General features: G+C 38.1%; 1 protein-coding gene across 1 annotated transcript; it reads right to left on the bottom strand.

Annotated features, from left to right (window-relative positions):
* Nucleotides 1–13,736: 13,736 nt before the first annotated feature.
* On the bottom strand, nucleotides 13,737–16,070 carry LOC113273377. Its single transcript, XM_026523111.1, has 4 exons — nucleotides 15,784–16,070; nucleotides 15,255–15,697; nucleotides 14,270–14,898; nucleotides 13,737–14,000 (listed from the first exon to the last, which is right to left on the bottom strand). Exons 1-4 carry the CDS (start codon nucleotides 16,068–16,070, stop codon nucleotides 13,737–13,739), a joined length of 1,623 nt encoding a protein of 540 aa, XP_026378896.1.
* Between the last annotated feature and the right edge of the window lie 201 nt (nucleotides 16,071–16,271).

The following is a 16,271-nucleotide window of genomic DNA, read 5'->3' as shown; positions in this document are numbered from 1 at the left end:
GACTTTTGACGGGAAAGTCTCAAAGTGTTGTATGTGCGGTTAAATATCTAAAATTGCTATGGGGTCTATGGGGCCGCAGGGCTGTCGACGGATGAATATCCGTCGGATATTGGAAATCCGATATCCGATAGGTTAAGCGTTATCGGATATCGGATATCCGATAATATCCTATAAAATATCAAAGTAAGATATCGAATCCGAAACGCTAAGCAATCGGATATCCGATAATATCCGGTTCTGACAAAAAAAAAAACTTAAAAACCTTCTAAAACATGTTCATAACTAAAATTTGTCGAATATTTATCCGATATTATCTGATAATATTCGAAATGAGTATCCGAAATGGCTCTAAATTAGGATAAATTAAAAATAAGTTCATGTCTTATCGGATATCGGATATTAACAGTTCGGATAGAGCCTATTCCGATATGTTAAGGAAAACATATCCGATCCGATATCTGATATAACTGATAAAATCCTATAGGATCTCGAATACTCGGAAATCGATTCCGGATATCAGACAAATATTGACAGACCTATATGGGGGTACCAGTTTGTTTGGGATGTACCGGTCAATAGGCAAGGGAGATTTTGTCGTACATACATTTTTTTGGGACACTCCTAATAGCAAAGAAGAAGAAGTGTTTCTGTTTCTCATAGAGGAAGTTAGGAACACAGCCATTTTGCTTCACAAAGAGTTTATTTCTTTGCTATTAAAAGTCATTTTTTTGAAGTTATGTAACCGAACTAACTTCTAATCTTTTTACTTTCAGAAGCCAAAAATATTTTCTGGGTGTGTATTCAAACAACCTAAGAATAAGGACTATGAGGATTGACAATTTAAAGTTTTACTCAAAATGAAAGACTTTTGGGCAAAGGGAAACCCCCTTTCATCCCAAACTTAATCGACCTCTTTTTTTTACTGACTGCGCGAGTTTGAAATGAAAGTTTTGACTCTTAAAGTTTAATTTTTATGGAAATATATAGATTTTAATTTGGAAGCTCGTAACCAAACTAGAGTGAGATGCATAACTAAATTAGCTTTAGAAGCATCTATGTAAAATACAATCCAATGTATATGTTCTGCTCCATGTACATTCGATGCATATAGTCGGTTATTTGCAAAGAGTCCATTGTAATATTAAGTCCAATAAGAGCAATATATAAACACGCCTCTAACATCCTAAAAGGATTAAGAGAGCTTATACAATTGTTCATGGTACCAAGAGCCAGAACGATCTCTCCAAAACCCTAACCTCAAAAATAACTCTTTCCAAAACCCTAGCCTGCTCTTTTTCATCATGTCTTCATCAGCTCAATCATCATCATCATCATCTTCTTCTTCTTCTTCTTCTTCTTTTTCTTCTAGCACTATGGCTTCTGATCAAAGTACAGGAACACCAACTATTTCTACATCTATCTCGCATAGCGTAGGCTCTCTTATGTCTACTTCTTCTTCTTCTCTGTTTGACAAATCACCTTTTATGCCTTCTTCGACCAAAATAGTTCTCTTGGATAGAACTAACTACCTTCTTTGGAAATCTCAGACTATTCCTATTCTCAAATCGCAAAGGCTTTATAAATATCTTGATAACTCTTATGAGATACCAACAACAAAACTTGTCGATGAAGAAACTCAAGCTAGAACTCCTAACCCAACCTATGAGGAATGGGAAGTTATTGATCAAACTATCATATCATGGATCAACTGCTCTCTCACAAAAACTATGAAGTCTGAATGTGCACGACATGGAAACTTTCGTGAAGTATGGAACTATCTCCGTTCTACATATGCAACAATTAATCCAGCACGTATTCTTCAATTGAAAGCCAACTTATCAACTATTCAAAAGGGTAACTCTTCCATCTCTGAGTATATTTTGAAGATAAGGAAAAAATCTGATTCCTTAGCAGTTGTTCTTCAACCGGTGTCTGATCTTGAACTTGTCTCTACGACTCTGCGTGGCTTGGGTGCTGATTGGTCCAACATCTACACAGCAGTCATAGCTCGCAGCACTCTTCCTACTTTTACTGAGCTTCATGCGCTGCTGATACATCATGAATCTCATCTTCAATATCTACAGAATCTGCAAACTGATGCTACTGATATTCAAAGTCCAGTTTCCTTCTTTGCTGGTACTTCTGCTGGTCATGATGTCCAACATCGAAATCCAAATCAACACACTAATTCTGGTCGTGGACGTGGTTTGTATAACGATTCTTCTCGTGGTCGTGGAGTAAGTTATGGTCGTGGATATTACTCAAATAATTCTCATGATGGCAGTCCTGGGTTTGGTGGTCAAAATAACTGGAATTACAATGGTAATCATCAAATTTGGAATAATAGATGGAATAATGGTAATAGTCGTGGCAGTAACAATTTTCAGCCTCCCGGTGGATACCAAAATCAGTCTTATGGACACTCATCCTATGGTCGTGGCAATAATACTGGATCTGTTCTTGGTCCGCCACCTCGATCTTCAGTTGTTACTTGTCAATGGTGTAATACAAAGGGACATACGACACAGACTCGTCATCGCCTAACTCAAACACCAAATTTTGATCTTCCACGGGCATTTTCAATAATGCAGATTCAACAATGTCGTATAAAAATCAATGGTTTGCCGACACAGCTGCCTCTGCCCATATGACGTCTGATTCATCACAAATGATAAATCGTCTTGACTACAATGGTAATGATACAATGCTTGTTGGTGATGGTAAGTTATTGCCTATTACAGGAATTAGTGATGTGCATCTTACCTCACCTTCTTCTCGGTTAATTCTGAAAAAACACGCTTCATGTTCCTTCTTTTGCTAAGAATTTAGTGTCTGTTGGGAAACTAACACGTGATTCTGACCGTGTTTTTCAATTTGATCGTCATGGATTTTTTATACAGGATCGGCTAACGGGAGCTCTCCTGTACAAAGGAAAGAATGAAGCTGGAATGTACCCTATCATCTCTAGTGCTTCCTCTCAATCTCAGTCATCATCTGTCCCAGCTTTCTCCGCTACTACCATTGGCATTCGCGCTAGTACAACAGTGTGGCATATGCTCTTAGGTCATCCCAACAATGAATTTTTTCAGTCTCTTAGGTCAAGATTATCACTAGATTCTAGTTCCTCTTTTTATAGCTCTATTTGCTCCAGTTGTGCTGGTGTTAAGCATCATCGTCTTCCTTTTTCGTCTCAAACTACTTATTCTAATAATATTGGCATTGTTATACATTCAGATCTCTGGGGTCCTGCACCATTCTTATCTAATTTTGGTTTTCGATATTTTCTTTTGTTTGTTGATAAATGTTCTCGTTTCTCTTGGGTATATTTTCTGTCTGACAAAACACAAGTGTTTCGTTGATTTCTTAACTTCAAATCTATGGTTGAAAATCAATTTTCTACAACCATAAGAGTCTTGCAAACTAATGGTGGCACTGAATATGTTGAACCACTAAAATCCTTTTTAACTGAGCATGTAATCATTAGTCAATCTTCTTGTCCTAGCACTCCTCAACAAAATGGCATTGTTGAACGAAAGATTCGTCATATCACTGAAACTGTCGAGCATTAATGCTTCAAAGTGGTCTTCCTGAGAGTTTTTGGGCTGAATTTTCTACGACTGCTGTCTATTTGATAAATCGACTTCCTACTCCTATTTTGACCAATATTTCTTTATATGATTTTCAAAGTTGTTGTAGTAGTATGATTCGTTCAAGACTTGTGAAAGCATATTTTTAGATTTTTTTTAATAAATAAAAATAGCGAACTAAATTAAAAAAATGTGATGAAAATTATGGAGAGAATGGGGCTAGGATTCCACCATTGGTTGATATTAGTGATTTAATAAAACAATAATTATGCAACTCAACATTCAAATTGATTCTAATAGTATTGCCTAGACATGTAGATTTCCAAAAGAATAGATGTTAATCCAAACATAAAATATCAAAACCCTAAAGCAAGCATATTCTGTCAAGAGAAAATACACCTAACTAATCAAAATCATATAAACAATTTTTAGTTCAATGCAAAAATCATAATAGAGTTGTTGTAATTAATTAATAGAAATATATCACTTTTACCGAAATAACGGCTTCCTCCACAGCCCCAAGGATTGGGTTTAGCTCATCATGATGTTGGAAACACGCTCAAAAGTTGATTTCATTGCTCAAAGTAGGTGTACAAATGATGAAATGGAGAAAATCATGAAAATCGGGTGTTTGCAACGTTTATAATTGTTGCAAAACACTGTTACAAAGAACGATAAAAAAGAACTGCTGTTGTTGTATCTCTGCGACCCTCGTGTGGATGTCGTTATCAATGTTGATAAACGACTGCCTCTGGTGGTCTTTTGTTCTTCGTGTTCTTGATGCAGCAGCAGAAACAGAGTTCTGAAAACTCTTGATTCACGCCTCCTGAGCTCTCCTCTCGACCCCAAACTCTCCGTCCCCTTTCTCTATGATCCCATCAATCTATTTATACTCCTCAGCCTCATTTAATCACGCCATAATTCTCAATATTATTCATTGAACTCGGGCAGTAAAGAAAATATTCTTGGAATATTTTCTTTCCTGATTTAGCTTCTCACGCGTTTCTACATTTGCAAAATCTCCTTATTTATCTTTGTCAAGGTACAAAGTGTTAATTGAGTCATCAGACATGAGCAGAACACGTTTAAATTCTCCAAAACTCATGCAATTCCGTGAATTGTTCCTCTCATGCACGTGCTGCCCTGTTTTCTTCTCACAGATTTTTCCGCCAAATATGATTGAAACAAACACCCATACCAGCTCTGTTAGGACATATCACAACTACCCATGAAGTTTCAGCGATTGAATCGCACAAAAACTCCTATAAAATCCGATTGAAAAATCTGCAAGTGAAGTGAATATTTTTCCCGCCATTTTTTATTTTTGAAATGTTGAAGATGAGGTGCCCCTATCCTTTTCTGGGGTGCGAATAGCAGATGGGTGTTGAGGACAAATTTGGGTGCTGAGGACGAATTTAGGTTACGCATAACCTTGGGTGTCCCCTAGCCAAATCTGGGGTCCGTATAGCAAATGTCCTCCGGAGGTCCAAATAGCACTTTTTGAGCAACTTTTTCTACACAAGTGTATTTCTCCAAAAACACCTACACAAACATAAAAACACCATAATAAGTACAAAATCAAGCACTAGCAATAGAGACACTGAGGACAATTCAGACACAAAAATGTGTCTATCAAATACCCCCAAACTTATTATTTGCTAGTCCTCGAGCAAATCTAATCTAGAAAATAGAAAAAAAACTACACTTAGCACGTGCAGCAAGCCGTTAAACCACTAGGTGGCCCTAGTGGCGGAGTGTTGTCTCCGGAGGGTTTACTAGAGGTGTACCCACAAAACCTTTACTCCAGACCCTAGCTATCTGCGCAGAACCTTGGAAGGCACTAAAGAATCTCCTTGGTTGGCATATCTCATTGACTACAGGAGAAAGTACCCTGATGCGAAATTCCAATTGTTGTACACGAGTTTGCACTCAGCATACTAAAATTCATATATAAGTGAAAGAGCTCTACTCAGATAGTTTTTGTACATCATAACCGGAGTCAACCAATCACATGGAAAGACTAAGAAGATGGATAAAGAGATGGTTAAAAGTGAACGGTGTTTCCCATATCTGTCTGAAGGCCTCTGCCAAGATGAACCTATCCTAATGGACTGAGATACCGGTCTGACTAATATCAACACAACTGGCATATACAAGGCCACCAATGGTCGACTTTATTGAATTTATTCCGGTTGGTCTAATGGTCTGGTCTCTTTTTTCTTTTCTTTTTGTTGTGTATCTCAATTACTCTATTCCACCATAGGAAAGGTAACAACTTGAATCGTGTGCCCCACCAAATCACTTAAAATAAAATAAAATATAAGGATTAGGATTCAGCGAGATATGGCGAAACTACCATGTTTTTTTTTTTAATTCTAACACCTGAGCTATGTGCTTTTATGAATAGACTCTTTAGATGTTTCCATCTAATCAGATTGGTTCTTCAACTCCTACAACCAAGATGTTCCCATCCACTTAGATTGGTTAGTGCCAACCTTAATAAGAATAAATTTCTAGGCTCTGGAGTTTATTTGTTGCAGCTAAGAGCTAACAAAAAGTTTCTTCCCCAACCCCAAACTTAAATCTAACATTGTCCTTAATGTTTTAAAGATGAAATGAACAATAAGAAACTGTTACCACTTGATGGATGGAAAAAGAAATACGGAAGGATACTACCGTAAGCATGAGTACCTCCCAGGAAATACTAAATTTAAAGTCTTTAGCTAGACATAAAATACCTCAAAAAGGATTGTCACCTTCCAAAGTCATATATCAATAGTCGAAACAATTGTGGGTCCATAAGACCAAATAGAGCTGACACCAGTATGAGACAACTGCATTGATTCAGAAAAATGAAAAGAAGGAGCACGTCCTCATCTAAGGTTTCTGTCAAGACAACTGGGTTTATCAGCGGCGCGTAATTGAACTTCATATGTGTGTCTCGATAAATAGATTCATCCGAACAACGGGTCTCTAATACCTGGGTTACCTCCTGGACAGTATCAGGAGGTCGGGTTGCGGAGTCTGAAAAGACTCAAGTAGTATCTCATATGTACAAGGCTCGAGTCCCAAGTCAGGGACTCTAATTAGGGATACGATACAATCACAAGAACCATCACTACCCCCGGACATAGGGTTCACAGACAAACCTCTAACTATTTCTTGAATTTCCGGATCTTCAGAGTCCTTAAAATACTCAAGAGATTCTTCTAGTTCTCTACCCCCAAACTTAGGGTCATCATTATTCTCAGAAAAACCTAAAACTATTGCCTGAATTTCTGGGTCCATAAAATCTTTAAAATACTCAAGAGCTTCTTCTAAAGGTTGATCACATATCTGATCTAAGAGAATGGTTTCCTCAAAATCATCTAAAGAATCTACCAGTAAAGTGTCAATCCAACTATCCTGAACCAAATCCTGAACTAAAGTGCTAATCATATTCACTTCTTCTAAATCATCGTTCTCATAAGGTTGTCTAATAACATTAAAGACATTTAGTTCAGTGGTCATATTACCAAAGGATATGTTCATAAGCCCAGTCCTACAGTTGATGACAGCGTTAGCTGTGGCTAAAAATGGGCGACCTAAAATCACTGGGATTTGACGACTTGGGTCCTGAACAGGCTGGATGTCTAGAACAACGAAATCCAAAGGATAAATAAACTTATCAACCTCAATCAGAACATCCTCTATGATACCACGAGGGACTTTGACAGACCTATCAGCAAATTGTAGTGTCATTTTAGTCGTTTTCAACTTACCAAGACCTAGCTGGGTGTATACATGATACAGGAGTAAGTTAACACTAGCTCCTAAGTCAAGTAAAGATTTATCGACCATGTGATTACCAATCGCACAACATATGATGGGGCATCCAGGATCCTTATACGTAGGGGGTGTTTGGTTCAGAAGAATGGAACTTACCTGACCAACTAAAAAAACTTTCTTATGGACATTAAGCTTACGCTTCCGTGTACAAAGATTTTTAAGGAACTTGGCATAAGCAGGCATCTGCCTAATTGCTTCTAATAGCGGAATGTTGATGTTCACCTGCTTAAATGTTTCCATTATCTCGTTGAAAGTCGACTCCTTTGTTGGGGCTAACAAATGTGGATATGGGGCTCTAGGCACAAAGGTAGACATATCAAGAATTTCTTGGGAATCCTTAGAGACAGTTTCAGTTTCCTCATCTACGGGCTCCTCTTGGGAAGTAGAAGGTGGAATTACAGTATGTCCACTAGGCATGGCTACCTTATTGTATACCGTTTTACCACTCCTAAGGGTTGTTATCGAGTTCACATGGTTTGATGATTTCTCATCAGCTAAAGATATTTGATGGACTCCCCTAGGGTTGGGTTGTGGTTGACTAGGAAACTTTCCTTTTTCTCTCAATGTCTCATTTATCTGACTAACCTGGGTTTTCAACTCGGAAATAGCCTCAGAGTTAGCTTGTACCATCTTTTTATTTTCATCTAATCCTTGTGCAACCGATTGCTTAAATTCTAAAGTGTTCCGAGTTAACAAGGCAAGAGACTCTTCTAAACTCATGATTTTCTTATCTGAAGGGATCTGAAACTGTGCCGGAGCTGAAGGATTCTTAGTATAGCCAAAACCCCGGGGAACCTGAGCATTACTAGACTGACCTTGATTCTGGCCCTTGGACCAATAAAGGTTTGGATGGTTTCTCCAGCCAGGGTTATAGGTTTCTGAATATGGGTCAAACTTCTGTCGGTTATCAAACCTAGTGTTGTTATAAAGAGCATTGGCTTGCTCTTCAACAACATGGCCTTCCCAAAAAGGCTCATTTCTTCCACTATTACCACTAGAATGACCTAATTCTAAGGCTTCTAACCTTTTGGCTATAGATGCTATTTTGGCATCTGACTCATAAGATCCTTCTACCCTATTAACATTTCCTCTACTTAGAAGAATTGCTTTCTGGGGTTCCCTACTATTTTCCCATTGTTGGGTCTTATCGGCGATTTCATTCAAAAATGTCATCGCTTCATCAACAGTTTTATTCTCAAACCCACCTGTGCATAAGGACTCAACCATGGTTGTTGTTGAATAATCTAAACCCTCGTAGAGGATCTGAACTAACCTAACCTTCTCCAAACCATGATGAGGACATTGAGATATCAAGTCATCGAACCTTTCTAAGTACCTATATAAAGATTCTCCCTCTTGTTGGGCAAAAGTACATATTTGTGTCCTAATAGACGATGTTTTATTCCTTGGGAAAAACTTATGTATAAAGGCATAAGTAAGTTGGTCATAGGTTTCAATTGACTCAGAGTTCAAACTATACAGCCAAGATTTGGCTTTATCTTTTAAGGAAAAGGGGAATAACCTAAGTTTCAACGCATCATCACTTAGGTTTTTAATTTTCAGAGTACTACAAACTTCCTCAAATTCCCTAACATGAAAATAGGGGTTCTCATTCTCCTTCCCTAAAAACATTGGGAGCATCTGTGAAGTCCCAGGTTTCAGTTTCATAATTTTCCTCGGTTTCAGCTAACTTGATACAAGACGGACGAGAGGTCCTAGTTGGGTTTAGCAAAGCTTTCAAAGTTGCCATTTCTGGCACTACCAAAGGACTAGGAGTACTAGGGGTACTTTCCTCACGGAGAGACATATTCTCAAAACTGAAGTTTCCAAAAACGGGGCTCCCAAAAGAAGAGTCTTCGAGCTCCCCGTCTTCACAAAAAGAACTACTAGGTTTGTCACTAATCAAACGACCTAGAGTGTTTCTTTTCCAAGCCCGTTTATAAACTTTGGTCATACACTAGAAAAATAAAATTAAAAATAAAAGTCCTAAAAAGGAAGGGATGCTCTGTGCAAACACAATCAAGGCTGACTCCACCACAGCAAACCTACTGATTTCTAACAAACAAAAAGCAAGATGGCTCCACTTAGATTGTTTCTAGACCAGCTTCTAATCCTTCGAACGGGAATTCGTTACAATTTAAGCAAACCCCTCTGGAATCAATCCAAGTTAAAGTAAGTTGAATAGGGGCGAGGGAAGCTCGGTGGAGCTTTGATACCCAAGGCCTCACCGGTATTACAAGGCGGCGCAGTCACGCATTCAACTTATAGAAACCATCAAGAACTTCGAAGTATGCTTAAAAGAGTAACCAATATTTTTCGAATGACTTTCCTGTTAAGCTCGTTACCCTATCGGTCTCGTTCTAGTCAAAATTTTAGGCTTAGGTTCGCGTTTGGTGTCGTTTTCCTAAGGCGGGCAAGAAGAGAACGATGATGAAATCCGAACCCTTATCTTGTATGGCCAGTCCTTGCCCTTTACTAGGAAATTAAATCAGCCGTTTTCAAGTCCTCAACATACATGCATACGAAGGAAGACAGTAACTCGCTGACAGGGGATTCGCGAGTGTTTCGACAAACTTACCTCCCGTACCAGACGGGGGATGAACTTTTGTAGTCGACTCGGCCACGACTCCTATGTCATGTACGAACCCGAGGGGCCGAGGTGATATCATAATCACCGTCCTTCTCTGCAAACAGTTTATATTTACCCTTCCGTAGGGTTTAAAAATAATGTCCCAAAATTTAAAGTCCAAAGTCCAAAAATATAAAGTGCAAAAGAAAAAGAAAGTCTAAAAAAAATAAAAATCTACAAAAATAAAAATATCTCTCTTTTTTTTTCCTCTCTTTTTTTTATAAAAAAAATCTTCTTCTTTCGCTCCTTTCTGTTTTCATTTTACTCCAGTCTTTAAGTATTCACCAAAAGCTTTGGCAAAATTTTCTTTCGCTCCAAATTCCAAAATCTTAAAGAAAAAGACAAAAACCCAAAAATGTAAAGAAGAACAAATAAAAATAAAAACCTAAAAAAAAATCTAAAAACTCTAGCCTAAAGACAAGTCCGCGTCGGCGACGCCAAAAATTTATGTGATTTTCAAAGTTGTTGTAGTAGTATGATTCGTTCAAGACTTGTGAAAGCGGATTTTTATATTTTTTTAATAAATAAAAATAGCGAACTAAATTAAAAAGATGTTGTGAAAATTATGGAGAGAATGGGGCTAGGCTTCCACCATTGGTTGATATTAGTGATTTAATAAAACAATAATTATGCAACTCAACATTCAAATTGATTCTAATAGTATTGCCTAGACATGTAGATTTCCAAAAGAATAGATGTTAATCCAAACATAAAATATCAAAACCCTAAAGCAAGCATATTCTATCAAGAGAAAATACACCTAACTAATCAAAATCATATAAACAATTTTTAGTTCAATGCAAAAATCATAATAGAGTTGTTGTAATTAATTAATAGAAATATATCATTTTTACCGAAACAACGGCTTCCTCCATAGCCCCAAGGATTAGGTTTAGCTCATCATGATGTTGGAAACACGCTCAAAAGTTGATTTCATTGCTCAAAGTAGGTGTACAAATGATGAAATGGAGAAAATGATGAAAATCGGGTGTTTGCAACGTTTATAATTGTTGCAAAACACTGTTACAAAGAACGATAAAAAAGAACTGATGTTGTTGTATCTCTGCGACCCTCGTGTGGCTGTCGTTGTCAATGTTGATAAACGACTGCCTCTGGTGGTCTTTTGTTCTTCGTGTTCTTGATGCAGCAGCAGAAACAGAGTTCTGAAAACTCTTGATTCACGCCTCCTGAGCTATCCCCTCGACCCTAAACTCTCCGTACCCTTTCTGTATGATCCCAGCAATCTATTTATACTCCTCAGCCTCATTTAATCACGCCATAATTCTCAATATTCTTCATTGAACTCGGGCAGTAAAGAAAATATTCTGGGAATATTTTCTTCCCTGATTTAGCTTCTCACGCGTTTCTACATCTGCAAAATCTCCTTATTTATCTTTGTCAAGGTCCAAGGTGTTTCTTGAGTCATCAGACATGAGCAGAACACGTTTAAATTCTCCAAAACTCATGCAATCCCGTGAATTGTTCCTCTCATGCACGTGCTGCCCTGTTTTCTTCTCACGGATTTTTCAGCCAAATTTGATCGAAAAAAACACTCATACCATCTCTGTTAGGACATATCACAACTACCCATGAAGTTTCAGCGATTGAATCGCACAAAAACTCCTATAAAATCCGACCGAAAAATCTGCTAGTGAAGTGAATATTTTTCCCGCCATTTTTTATTTTTGAAATGTTGAAGATGAAGTGCCCCTATCCTTTTCTGGGGTTCGAATAGCAGATGGGTGCTGAGTACGAATTTGGTCTACGCATAACCTTGGGTGTCCCTTAGCCAAATATGGGGTCCGTATAGCAAATGTCCTCCAGCAGTCCAAATAGCACTTTTTGAGCAACTTTTTCCACACAAGTGTATTTCTCCAATAACACCTACACAAATATAAAAACACCATAATAAGTATCAAATCAAGCACTAGCAATAGAGACACTGAGGACAATTCAGACACAAAAATGTATCTATCAGTTCTCCATATTTTGTTACTCATCATCATTTGCCTGACTATACCTTTTTAAAGGCTTTTGGATGTCGTTGTTATCCTCTTCTAAATCACTTTAGACACAACAAGTTACAGCCTAAAACTCTCCCATGTATTTTCATTGGTTATAGTGATAGACATAAAGGTTATAAATGCCTAGAAGTCAAGAGCAACAAAGTCTATATATCTCGTCATGTCATATTTAATGAGTCCGTCTTCCCATATCCTACTGATGCTAGCATTATAATTCTCTCAAGTCTAATGCAGCTACTGGTACTCTTCTCGCCTGGCCAAATTCAATTACTGCAACACATCTTTCCTCTTCCCCTTCATCTATATTTTCCTTCTTCTGAAATTTGTGTTACTCCAGTTCCATCTTATCCTGTGCACTCGATTCCTACAACTTTTTCTCCTGTTTTCCCTTCATATTCTACATCTTCTTTATCAGCACCAGAAAATTCTTCTTCACTATTAACTCCTCGAAGTCTCTCCTTTTCTGACACAAATTCTACTTCCTCCCAAATGTCATCTCCTATAGCATCTTCCACTGCTCCAATCTCTTCTGATCCATTATCTTCAGAATCTTCTGCTTCTGCTTCTACTTCTCTACCTACATCTACAACGAACTTACCTAATGTACAGGAGCCTCCCCAGTCGACTGCTAATACTCATCATATGGTTACTAGACTCAAGGACCATATTATTCAACCCAGAAGCTTTAAGGGTTGTTTTTCTACCAGATATCCGGTATTACAGTGTTTTGCAGCTCAATTTTTTTCACTTCCCTCTGAGCCTACTTGTTTTATTGATGCATCTAAATTCAAAAAATGGTGGGCATCCATGCTTGAAGAGTTTAATGCTCTTTTGCACAACCGTAGTTGGTCTCTTGTTCCTCGTCGTATTGGTATGAATGTTATTGGTTCTAAATGGGTATATCATGTGAAACAAAAATATGATGTCTCTCTTGACATACGGAAAGCACGACTAGTTGCTAAGGGTTACTCACAACAATATGGGATTGATTATGATGAGACATTTAGTTCCGTTGTAAATCCAGTTACAATTCGTATAGTTCTCAGCATTGCAGTCTCTTGTTCTTGGCTAATCAAGCAACTTGACGTTAAGAATGCGTTATTCCATGGTTCACTTATGTACTGTTCTCAAGTAAAATTGTTATCAAGATCCGGTAATTAATAGGATATCAGAGATAGACAAGGAAGAATCTGGATGAATTAGGGGAGGAATAGACGAATTAGAATGAAGAAGATTGAAGAACCTGATTCAGGTGAACGCAGTAATGGAAGTAATATTATTCATTAAGCTTGCAGTTTCTCTCTCTATTATAGATTAAATACTAGCCAATCGTGTGCCCTAACATCAACCACCCTAACTCAAAGACGTGGCTGCATCTGCTAGGCCAATGACTCACTAAATGGACCATTACTGAACATTTATAAGGGCACCCGGAATAGTATTTAAGGCACCCACTTCAGTGGTTACTCAACATAAGAGAACGTAAACTAGGTACATGACATTGCACCCCTCTTAAGGTGATCCTTGTCCTCAAGGATCAAGGAATGGAGAGTGAACAACCATGAACTTAGGAAAATGAGCTGCAATATTGGACTTGTCCTCCCAAGTAGCATCCTCTGGAGATGAGTTAGTCCATTGAATGAGTAACTGCAACACCTCTCTATTTTTCTAAGTAATATTCCTGGTGCTCAAAATGCTCTCAGGTTGCATTATGATCTTCCCTGCATGATCAACTACATGTAAAGTTGGTGAAGGAATGAGAGCTTGACCAATCTGTTTCTTCAGCTGAGAGACATGGAAGACTGGATGAATTCTAGCACTTGCGGGTAGGTCAAGCTTATAATCCACAACTCCAATCTTTTGTGAGATAGTAAATGGTCCATAGTACTTGGCAGAAAGCTTGAAATTTTTGCGCAAGGCACAGATGCTTGCCTGTAAGATTGAAGCTTTAAATAAACTCTGTCACCCACCTCAAAAACTCTATCTACTATACTCTTATCAGCAAAGAATTTCATTCTTTCCTGTGCCTTCTACAAGGTTTCCTTGAGTGTGTCAATCATGGCCTATCTTTCTTTAAGGTAGATCTCCATTGCAGCTACTGAGGTGACTGTTGTAGAGGGAAATGCCAAGTGTGATGGATTATAACCATAAAGGGCCTTGAAAGGTGTCATCTTCAGACTTGTATGTAACTGGTGTTATACCACCATTCTGCCAAGGCCAACCACTGAAAACCACTTCTTTGGCATATGACCTGTAACAAACCTCAAATAATTTTCCAGACAAGCATTCACCCTCTTTGTCTGTCTATCAGTCTGAGGATGGTAAGCTGTACTTAGGTTCAGGTGAGTGCCTAGTGCTTTGAATAGGTATTGCCAAAAATTACTTGTGAACACCTTGTCTCTGTCAGACACAATAGATGCTGGTAACCCATGCAATTTAAACACTTGGTTCAAGAAGACTTTTTCTACACTGGATGTTGTATAAGAGTGTTGTAACCCAATAAAATGGTTGTATTTAGTCATCCTATCTACCACCACAACAGTCTTTCTATCACTCATTGGAAGTCCCTCAATGAAATCCATTGTGATGTGTTGCCAAGCTTGGTCTGGAACTGGTAATGGCTGAAGCAGCCCTTCAGGGAATTGATGATTTCCCTTGTTTCTTTGGCAGACTTCACAAGAAGATACATAAGTTAATAAATCTTTCTTCATACCTGGCCAATAAAAGTAGCTTTTAATCCTCATGTAGGTGGCCTGAATTCCTGAATTACCACCTATAGCTGATGCATGAGTTGACTCTAATATGGTTGCTCTGCTGTTATTGCTACTTCCTACATATAATATATTTTTGTATCTCAACACCTAATCAGTGTAAGTATAATGCTCCAAAGCTGCAGGTGCTAAAAGCAATTGAGAAATCAGTAGTTAAGCCCTTGTGTCTTGGGAGTAACTGTTTACCAATTCTTGAGTCCACTGGGGTTTTGTTAGTGTAAGTGCACTACAACTAGCTTCTGGGTGTGGTCTCCTTGACAGAGCATCTGCCACAATGTTCTTTGTGCCCTTCTTATATTTGATTTCATAATCAAAGTCAAGCAACTTCATTAGCAATCTTTGTTGTAGTACTGTAGTGATTTTCTGCTCCAAAAAATACTTAAGCTCTGGTGGTCTGTGTGAATGATGAATTTGCCTCCTTGTAGATAGTGCCTCCACCTAGTCATTGCCATCACAACAGCCAATAGCTCATTCTCATAAGTAGAGAGAGCCATGGATCTAGGCCCCAATGGTTTGCTATAATAAGTTATGGGTCTACCTTCTTGGGTTAAGACTGCTCCAATACAATTATTGCTTGCATAAGCTTCTACAGTAAACTTCTTGGTGAAGTCTGGTAGTGCCAGAACAGGAGTCTTAGTCATGGAAAGCTTCAATTGTTCAAATGCTTGAGTAGCTTCATCTTTCCAGAGGAAGGAGTTCTTCTTCAAAAGGTTGGTGAGTGTCTTGCAAATAGCTCCATAGCCTTGGAAAATTTTCCTGTAATACCCAGTAACACTAAGAAATCCCCTCAATTCCTTGATATTTTTTGGAAGTGGCCAATTCTTCATACAAGCAATTTTGTTTGGATCTGCAGCTACTCTATTTGCTGTGACAATATGGCTCAGATACTCTAGATCTTTTTGGCCAAAGCAGCATCTAGATAGCTTGGAATATAATTTGTTTGCCTTAGTAATGAACTCCCCTCAAGGTGCTCTTGTACTGATGAGTTGTAGTCCAGAATATCATCAAAAAATACTAGCACAAATTTCCTCAAGTAAGGCTGAAATACCTCATTCATAAGGGCTTGAAATGTGGCTGGAGCATTGGTGAGCTCAAAGGGCATCACTTTGAATTCATAATGCCCTTGTAAATGTCTGGTCCATAAATGCAGTCTTGTAAATGTCTGGTCCATAAATTCTGATCTGATGGTACCCAGCCCTGAGAGCAATCTTTGAAAATATGAATAACCCATGTCGTTCATCTAACAATTCATCAATAATGGATATAGGAAATTTATCCTTAATAGTAATAATGGGCCTGACCAAATTCAATTACTGCAACACATCTTTCTTCTTCCCCTTCATCTATCTTTTCCTTCTTCTGAAATTTGTGTTACTCCAGTTCCATCTTATCTTGTGCACTCGATTCCTACAACTTTTTCTCCTGTTTTCCC

The sequence above is a fragment of the Papaver somniferum genome, chromosome 4 (assembly GCF_003573695.1).
Source record: "Papaver somniferum cultivar HN1 chromosome 4, ASM357369v1, whole genome shotgun sequence".
NCBI classification, from domain to species: Eukaryota; Viridiplantae; Streptophyta; class Magnoliopsida; order Ranunculales; family Papaveraceae; genus Papaver; species Papaver somniferum.
This window is presented reverse-complemented; position numbering and strand designations above follow the sequence as displayed.

Coding starts and splice junctions, on each gene's coding strand:
- LOC113273377 (XM_026523111.1), bottom strand. CDS start 16,070: ATGGGTTATTCATATTTTCAAAGATTGCTCTCAGGGCTGGGTACCATC. Junction 15,698..15,783: donor GAGGGGAGTTCATTACTAAG/GCAAACAAATTA, acceptor CACAGCAAATAG/AGTAGCTGCAGATCCAAACA. Junction 14,001..14,269: donor TTGGCCTTGGCAGAATGGTG/GTATAACACCAG, acceptor TCAATCTTACAG/GCAAGCATCTGTGCCTTGCG.